We start from the raw sequence: 9,286 nt of genomic DNA on the forward strand, positions 1-9,286 counted from the left end.
CCCTCTTGAGCAGATGTAACTATAGTAGCATTAGGGGCAGAGAACTCCTCCTCAGGCACCGTGAGACGTCCTTTGAGTCCTCCTGCACCTCTACTTCTCTGCTCCACTCACGCCGGCACACTCGGCCTTCTCCTCCCTCTCTCGCAGCAGGTGGCGGATGGAGGAGTTCTGCGTGGACAGGGTGCTGGAGAGGAGCGGCATCAGGCTCCTGAAGCCCTCCCTCAGCTCCTCCACGTGCTTCTCCAGGCTCTGGATGTGCGTGTCCAGCTCCCCCCTGCAGCCCTGCACCTCCGACAGCACGTCATGCATCAGGCTCTGCATCTGTGTTGGAGTTCACGTTCATTTAGAGAAGAGAAACCTCAGATATTTAGAAGTTAGTCGCTTCTCTTGCAAGGATTTGACAGGATGTGTATTGGTGCCTTCACTTGCCTCGCTCACCTTGCAGAGGTCCACAAGTGTGTTGCCTTGATCTGCAAGTATTCTCTTTTCCATCTTCACCCTCCGCAGCCTGGAAACCAAACAATTAGTTCAAGAACGTGTCGGAGAAAATTTAGTTAAAAAAACCCAAAAAAAACTATTTCACTTCCATTAAGTGAGGGATGAACAGAAAAAAAGCTAAAAATGCACCATAAAAGAGCCATAAAGTTTGACAAATCAGACTACCTGGGCAGTAATTAAATGTAACATCAGCAAACACTCAACGCCATGTACTATTTGTTAAAGCAGAGCAGATAATGAGTAACACTAAATATCCCGTAGTGCTATAGGGTGTGGTAGGGCACCATAAACCCAGCAAAAAAGGAAGTTATTTATTCTGCTTTAGGTGAGCTAAAGTGACTGTTTTCTTGGAAGAAAAACGAGCATAATTTAAAAACAGCTTCATCTGAGTATTCGTCTTACTGGTCGATGGCCAGGAGCAGCTTCCGCTGGTGCATGCGGACCCTGGTGTGGTCTCTTTCTCTTGACAGCTTAGTGTGCTTGTAGATGAGCCAAGTCTCCCTCAGCACATTTGCTGCAGCAATTTTTATCTGGCGAAAGAACGAGAGAGTTATTGCATGTTCATGAATAAGAACTGTTTACTATGTCCTGATCATTTTGACGCACACCCAACTTCTACATTTAAAACTTTTAATAAAAAGCAATTCATTCCGATGCTAGTTAAGGTTAAGACTGCTCACCACCACTTCGGGGCAGTTTTAATTGTTATAAAAATGATGGATACAGTCCCGATGACCGAGGCACTGGGGCTCACCGTCTTGGTGATGTGGGAGTCCATCATGAAGTTGTGAACGTGTTTCTCGGCCCTGGTCAACTCCAGCTTCCTGGCAACCACCGCCACCACCAGCACCGTGCAGCCTGCACCCTGGGAGACAAAGTTTGACGTTGGTGTGGCAGTTCGCTCTCAGAACCTGAGCTAATCTGACTCGTTACAGAGAAATCTGTCTCACCATTATCCCAGTGAGAAGGCAGATGCTGCGGCCGCAGTAAGTGTGAGGGACAACATCCCCGTAACCGATGGATAAGAAGGTCACAGAGACCATCCACAAGGCCTCCATGTAGTTGCTGCTTAGGTCTCTGTAGTTGTGATGCCTGCAGGAAAAAAGGGTGACTAATATTTACTCTTTGAAATTGTTTTAACGCTTATGTTTATTAAGTGTGTCCATTTATTCATAGAGGAAAATGATCCAATATTGCATATGTGTAGTGTAAGTATGGTCCATTTCTCTGTCCAGAACAGCTTCAGCTCTGGGATGTTAGTGAGTCTTCTCATGTGAACTGCTCACTTCAGGTTCTCCCACTGGATTAAGGTCAGGACTTTGATTTGGTAAATCCAAAATATTAACTTCGGATTGAGTCTGTGGACAGATGTCACAACATTTTTCCTTAGAATTTACTTGCATGATTCAGAATGATTTGTTCCATGAATGAGTGTTTCCCACATGCAGCAAAACGGGACCCGACCATGATACTTCTGCCATGTTTCACGGAAGGGAGAAGGTTCTTGTACTGGAATGCAATGTTTTCCTTTTCCCCAAACTTAACACTTTCAACCTCAAAGTTTTATTCTTTGTCTCATCCGACTTGTCTAGACTGCCTTTAGCAAACTGAAGATGTGCAGCAATGTTCTTTTTGGGGAGCTCAGGCTTTATCTGTGCAGCTCTGCATTGTCCATTGTTGTTTTTCAGATTTGAATTTCAATCACGTGTCTTTGAGTGATCTTTGTTTGGTCGAGAACTCCTGTGGAAGGTAACAGTGGTCTTTAATTCCTTTAATCGGTGGTGTCCAAACTCTTGAGTGAGGTTTTCTCTGGCCTGAGGAGTGATAGCAACTCTTCTTCTAAGCTCCAAAGACACTCGCTTTCGTTTGTGCCATGAGACATTTCCACAGACATGTTGTGAAGACCTCTGATTGTCATTCAACTGACTGAAAGCGCTTAAACTCTTTTTCTGCTTAAATTTAACAGCTATTTTTTACGGATACCTAATATTGGATCATTTTCCTCAAAACCCAAAAAAACAAACACCATATTTGTTGTTCTCCTTATCTACTTCAGGGAGATGTGTGAACATCTTGATTATATCTCAGGTCATATAGGTCAAGTCTTAAGGATGTGCTGCCTTTCAGGCACTGCTGAATACCTGCCTGAAACTGGATGACAATGACACTGACACTTGAGATACACCACACCCTCAGCAGTAAACTGATTCACCTCTCACAGACATGCAAGCCCCATGCTGCCACAATCCACAGAGAAACGCTGAAAATCATCAGCACTGTCCCGGGGTAGGTCGTCATCAGTGTTTTCCCCACAAACCGGGTGTTGAAGTGTATCTGAAGAGCACAACACGATGCATGACGTTAGAGTTTTGACTGCAGAGGCCAACTTAGCCAGACTGTTAAGGATGGCACCTGAAAGATTATCCTTATATAATACAGAGATGAAGGATAAGAAAACCTATTCGCAATTTGGTATTCCAGAGGAGGGTGGGGGCAGAGGTCATTTTCATCATTCTTAAATAGCATTAATAAGGGAAGGGATTAGTCAGGTGGATATATTCAATTGTGTAAAAGAGAGTTAGTGAGGCGCGTTATTAAAATGTGAATCCAGTGGAATTCAGTGGTACAGAACTAATAATCAGACCTCAAATGTCATACTCCTGCAGACTTCTCTGACATAACACAAAGAGATGTGCATGAAATGTTGGCAAAGAAATTCCATCTCAAGTGGTTGTCTGGAAAAGGTTAATATCCAATGAATTATACCAAAAGCAGGTCACTGTCCACAACCACATTTTTAAAAATCAATTCTAACAGTGCAAAACCTCTAATTTCTCTCCTCTCTGCAAACCTAATGGTGTTACAATCTGACTGCAGTGCGATCCAAGTCATTTAAGCCCAAAGTCTGACTCTGACAGGAACCCACAGATGACCTCCCACCTTGTTGAGCGCCCCGATGCTGCGGGAGGCGGTGTCTGTGAAGAGGCGGCTGTGCAGCATCATGGCCCGACCCAGCAGGTAGAGTCTCAGAAACATGGGCAGAGCCAGCATGATCTCCAGCTCTGTCTCTGACAGCGACATGCGGGCCGGGGTCTGATGGACGTACGCCAACAGCCCCACCGGATACGGGTGAATGATGACCACTGCCAGCTCAAGGGCTATCAGAGCCAAACGGTTTGTTGTCATGGCAATCCGCCAATCTTCTGCACCTATGTCGTGGACGTAAAGCTGCCACAGGGATGGGAAGAGAGTTGTTGTCAAAATTTGATGTGTAAAAAGCTCATATACATAAATAACATAATGTAAGAGTCCCTGTATTTTCCAACTTTGTGGTTTTCAAACTTTTTTTTTGGGCCACAACAAAAAGTTAATATGAAACTATTTATGAAGGAATCAAACAATGGATAAAGACATATTTGAATAAAACACTTCTGCAAAGCAAGCAAAAGCTTTATTTCAAAGATGGCTGGTATTATTTCACCGACTTCAAGAGAGACGGGAAATATAATTTTGGTCTTGTATAAAGAAGAAAAAAAGCACACATGATACAATAATAAGCAGCTGAGTCACCTGCACCTCGCAGCTGTGGTATGCCACAATGAGGCCCAGCAGAATGAGTGTAGACACACTGATGATTGACTTGAGAGTAAAGGAGTAGATGGAGCTCTGTGGGAGACACACACCCATAAACACACTCATAGAAATATACAGTATGACATCACTGTAAGCTAAATGAAATGACATCAGCGATCTGGTGTAATCTTAAACTCTTGTGAACATTAATGTAGATAATTCTGCTGCTTGATGTGTGTTTTCCTTCCATCCGTGGCAAAACAGTGGATAGTAGCTCTGCAATGTGACTTGTTTTCTTTTTAGATTCTTTCCGAACGTTTCCAGGCCAGAAATGCTCCGACCTTGCTGTAGATGCTCCAGGAGAGCTCTGTCTCCATCACCATCATCACCACTCCGAACATCCCCACCGCCAGGGCGCAGTCATTCAGCCTCTGCCTCCTCAGAAACAGAGCCCTCCTGCGGAGCAGCCGCCAGCCGATGTTGTGGGTCCTACAGAACGAGTCGTTCTTGGCATCCTCCTTGCGTTTTGGGCTGTGCTGAGGACTGGGATTGGGGCTGGAGCTGGGGCGCCGGGCTCCTGGCAGCAGGCCTCTCGCCTGAGGACCATAGTAGGATGCCCTGTTCGGTTGCTGAAGGTCGTGATCCTTGCTGGTGATGATTATCTCAGGGAGACTCTGGCGGTCGTGCATCTCCAAAGAAACGGTATCTGACTTGCGGTGCCCGAGAGCATCAACATCCCTGACATCGAGGTGTGACCTAATGGGGCCCAGAAAAGGCGATCTGCAGGGAGAAATGGGCATGTCAGTGAAAGATGTGACCTTCTCCTGGAGTCTGTATGATTCTGTGTCATTGGCTGTGCACGGCTGACTTCTCCCCTTGTGTCCTGGCTTTTGTCTGCTTTCCCTTTTGTCACATTTCTTCTCTTTGCGTTTGGTTCTGTCTTTTCTATCGGAGCGAGGGGTAGAGGTGACATAAAGACGGCCGTTGTATGAAGGTGTGGCAGCCATGGCCGGGGTTCTGTCCAACCACACGTTGCGATCTGATGTTTGGACCATGTCGTGTATCCCACGTTGTGGTGAGCAGGCCCGAGATGGGAGAACCATTCTTGGAGACAGCAGGGGTCGGTGGTCCTCCAGCTCATCTCCATCCACCACTGAGGAGTTCACAGAAGGGGAATGTTCCATATTGAGGGGGTTCTTTTAAAAAGATTTGAGCAGAGAAGGAAAGAGGGAGACAGACAAAGCAAGCACAAATCAGTGAATACATTTTTAACAGATGGCAACAGCGCTGAGAAGGACAATTGGATCATAACTTTCATTCATGAGAAGCTTAGTGAGCAGATTTTTTCTACGTTTTTCATATCTGCTGTATTCACATATGCTTGCCTTTATTAATCTGTCAGTGATTTGATCACTTTCTGCGTGTGGAACAGCTGGAAAGCATCAAAACAAGTAAATACAGCAATGTGTGAGGTTCACATGTTGAAATGTTTTCCTTCCAGGTGTCTTGTTTATTCTTACCTTATTGAGGCTCAGGTTTCTAAGTAATCCACAATAAAGATGAAAAAAAGTCTTTCTGGTTATAGCGCTGAGATTTCAGCACTCAGTTTTCTGATTCCTATTGGTCTCATCTACCTCAGTAACAGAGATCATCAAGACAAAGACACATCTTTCTCAGGGAAAGCTCCGATAAGCCCGAGTGCATTCACAAAAACTTTCCAAACGTCCCCTCTCCTCATGTATAAACTTCCTAGCAAACCACCAGCAACTGCTGCATCACAGAGCTCCTCCCATAGATTGAAGCAAAGCACATGAAAACATGTCAGGTAAATACTCATAGGCATCCATCACATTTGCAGACACTTGTTCAGCTGTCGCTTCCCCTTTGTGACAGTCCACTGTCAGGGCATCTAATTTAAAGCTGGGGGGCTTAATGTCAGCAAAGACTCTGAGTTGCAGATGTTGCAAAGGCAAAGACTGGGTCATCTGTCAGTCTTTTCAGCTGGGATTGGCAGACTTCATCCCCGCCTATGGGTGTGTTTATGTGCATGAGACCTGGTTGGAATGACTCTCAAAATCTGTGCAGAAAAGGTTTTTTTTTTTATTTAATATTCAGTCTCATTATTAAGTGCCAATATTGTCATGAGCAGAACGTGTTCCATAAAATTTGAAAAAACAAAACAAAAAGAGTGATCTTCACAATGAAAATAACAGTTTTATGTATCAATTCGGTAGATTAGTAGTGAGGATTAATCAGGTGAAACAGAGATAGTGTGCTTATGAGCTTATGAAATATCAAATATGTCACCCCGAATCGAACAATATGCACAGAGCAGAGTGGTGTATTAAGCATTAAAGTCATAACAATGACATTTAAGCATCATGAATTTATCTAAATCCTTGTGACAGATGGGTCTGCAGATGATAAAGCTCCCACCCAATTGAACGAACCAAGAAGCAAAGGGTGGGTGAAGCGGATAGTAGCAGGATAAAGAACAGTGTTATCTAATCTGAACATAACATGTATTTAAGATAGATGGAGAGAGAAGAAAGTGTGGGGGGGGGGGGGGTAAACTGTGCAGGTAGTCTCACCCCCCACTCTGCTTTTGACTTTCTCAGGCAGATTCCAGATGTGAAATTGATTAATTGAGCTACAACTACTCAGTTCCACTCTGAGACTTAGCCAGATGCTGCTGTCTGGATTTTTAGTTTGTTGCAGGCTGTGATTTCCTCACTGCCTTCTCCTCAGCGCGTAACTGTCAACACCAAAACCTTACGGGCGGTTTCTGGTGCCGTCTCACATCCTTGCAGAAATAAAAAAAGATTCTGAAATATGACTGCTTTGATGAAATAGAGTAAAACTGCTGTTCGGTTCACTCTGCGGTGTGTACCAGGGCCACAAATGTTCTTAGATTATATTGTCCTAAATTATGCACATCTGCAAGGCCTCAAATTAATTCAAGCCTTCTGCCAAAGACTTGTAAATCCAGGCTGCTGTAGCTGAGTGTCAATTCTTCTTGGCTCTGTGGCCGACAGCCAGCACATCTTCAGTTAGTCTCCTCTTCTGCAAATCCTCTTCTGACTGTTAAGAAAGTGAAACGAATCTGGGATATTTTGAGAACAGTAATTGCTGTTGATGGAAAATGGCAAATGTGCTCCATGCCCTGAATCTTTGTGTGTGTTCCAGTTTATCTTGAGGTCAGGTTAATTGCTTCAGTCTTATCTGCTGGGAAATGTCTGTTGAGAAGATAAACAAGATGCACACAGGGGTGACAAATTAAAGGCTTTAAAGGGTTAAAGGTACGATGAAGGTTAAAAAAAAAGAAGTGGGGCAGAGTCAGATAAGAGGACATGAAAAAACAAAGTGACAGAATGGACAGAATAAATTCTACACTTCCATTTTATCCTGTTAGCTTCTGTCTCTCCACGTGAAAATGGTTTTATATCTGGATAAAAACACAATGTGAACTACATATACCTGCAGATGTCAAAATGACAAACAGGTGTTACAGCTGACTACTTTACATACTACTTTACATATACGAGAACGCAACTTCTTCTTCCTCTACGGAGGAGCAATAGACAGCATCCTAACTGGAAACATCTCAAACTGGCATGAAATGTGCACGTCCCATGACAGAATTTCTCTCTCGTCTGTGATTAAAATTGCCCAGAAGAGGTTTTGATGAATTCAGAGGAAGCTAAAAGACACAAACCATCCAACTGCAGCCTGTTCACCCTGAAATTCTATTTAATTCTAATCCATTGATCCATTTTCTGCCTCTAATCTGAGACCAGGACATGGGGGAAGTAACCTGTGCCATGATCCCCAGCCACTTCCAACTCTTTCAAAGGGACTCCGAGACATTCCCGAGACAGCTGAGAGTTGCAATCTCACCAATGTGCCCTCTCTATATTTCATTTTGTAATTTGGTTGCCGAGCTTCTAGTTGAATAATAACTTTCCACCTCTACATTCAACATTAATCTTGAATCTTGAATGCTGCACATGTCACAACAGCATGCCTCCATAATAACAGAGCACAGGTGTAGCCTGTAGTCCCGACCTGCGAAACAATGATAATATTTCATTCTCGCGTCCTAGCTTCCTTCAAATGAGTTGATGCTTTGGAATGAATTTTAAAATGTTCATTAGTTTAAAAAAAAAAAAAAAAGAATTGGATGATTCTGAAACAATCATTTTTACATTAACTTCACTGATTTATTTTCAAACTGATACCTACTTTCCACATAAGAAACGTTTACTGGAGACTTTACATGATCTCTACTTTAGTCTTTGTTACATGAAGCTGTGTGAGTAGAAGCGGTTTAATAGTTTAGCACAAGACACTGGAAACAGGCAGCCGGGATGGTTTTGCCTGAAATCTGTGAGACCGTGTATGGCAACCAGTGGAGACGCCAAGATATGGCTGTTCTCATCCAGGAAATAGTCTGATATTTAGTCTGGTTTTGATAAAGTTTTGCCTGGGCTTTGACAAAGAAGTAAAACACAAAATAAATAAAAAATAACTGAAATATTTCCAGTATGTTTGGATCAATTTTGATACCTTTGAAGCTTTTAGAAGAACTTTGCTGAGCCTACAACTCTTCACGTCCACACTTTTGATATCCTATTACATTACTGACCACTTTTGTCCTCCTCTAAACACTCGCCGTGACGGTACATAACCGAAATCTATCAGAAGAGAACTTCATCTACTTAGCTCAATCTTGGACAAGAAAAGCCACTTTGACAAAAATCGGACATCACAGGCGAGAGCATGTCTGTGCTGGTTTTGTCGATAACATCCTATTAGTCGGAGGGGACGTGTCAGCGCAGGAGAGGGCCTAATCCAATCAGCAGAGTAATTAAAAACACACAGCACAGCAGCTGCGATGGCTGATGGCTGCATTGTCAGGGGTGGCATTCAGCGTTTTAGCACAGAGGGGGGTGAGCAGTGGTCATCACTGCTGCTGTGCAAGTAGACTCACAATACAGCAAACGTCCAGACTCTGTGAGCACCACCTTACACACGATGATCCCGATTCTCACTGCTCTCCTCCAACCATCATCATCATAAGTGTGACTTTAATACACTCGCCGCTCAGTCTTCATTCATCAGATGGTAGCCCATTTCCCCCCTCCTAATTAGAATCTAATCTTCGTTTTGTGACTTTCAGCCCAGTTTCCTTCTTGTTAATTAAGTCCACCACCCT

General features: G+C 43.7%; 1 protein-coding gene across 1 annotated transcript; it reads right to left on the reverse strand.

Annotated features, from left to right (window-relative positions):
• Positions 1–90: 90 nt before the first annotated feature.
• On the reverse strand, positions 91–5,255 carry LOC140274699 (small conductance calcium-activated potassium channel protein 1-like). Its single transcript, XM_072370070.1, has 9 exons — positions 4,413–5,255; positions 4,069–4,164; positions 3,439–3,726; positions 2,711–2,832; positions 1,449–1,590; positions 1,253–1,363; positions 901–1,028; positions 430–508; positions 91–321 (listed from the first exon to the last, which is right to left on the reverse strand). The coding sequence occupies exons 1-9, from the start codon at positions 5,253–5,255 to the stop codon at positions 91–93; spliced, it is 2,040 nt and encodes a 679-aa protein (XP_072226171.1).
• Positions 5,256–9,286: the final 4,031 nt, after the last annotated feature.

The sequence above is a fragment of the Leuresthes tenuis genome, unplaced genomic scaffold (assembly GCF_036924035.1).
Source record: "Leuresthes tenuis unplaced genomic scaffold, fLeuTen1.0.hap1 SCAF_18, whole genome shotgun sequence".
NCBI lineage: Eukaryota > Metazoa > Chordata > Actinopteri > Atheriniformes > Atherinopsidae > Leuresthes > Leuresthes tenuis.

What these genes read in the sequence shown, in the direction of transcription:
- LOC140274699 (XM_072370070.1), bottom strand. Translation starts at nt 5,255, where the DNA reads ATGGAACATTCCCCTTCTGTGAACTCCTCAGTGGTGGATGGAGATGAG. An exon ending in CCTGGAGCATCTACAGCAAG is followed by an intron (nt 4,165 to 4,412) that starts GTCGGAGCATTT and finishes TGTCTCCCACAG; the next exon opens with AGCTCCATCTACTCCTTTAC. An exon ending in ACCACAGCTGCGAGGTGCAG is followed by an intron (nt 3,727 to 4,068) that starts GTGACTCAGCTG and finishes TCCCTGTGGCAG; the next exon opens with CTTTACGTCCACGACATAGG.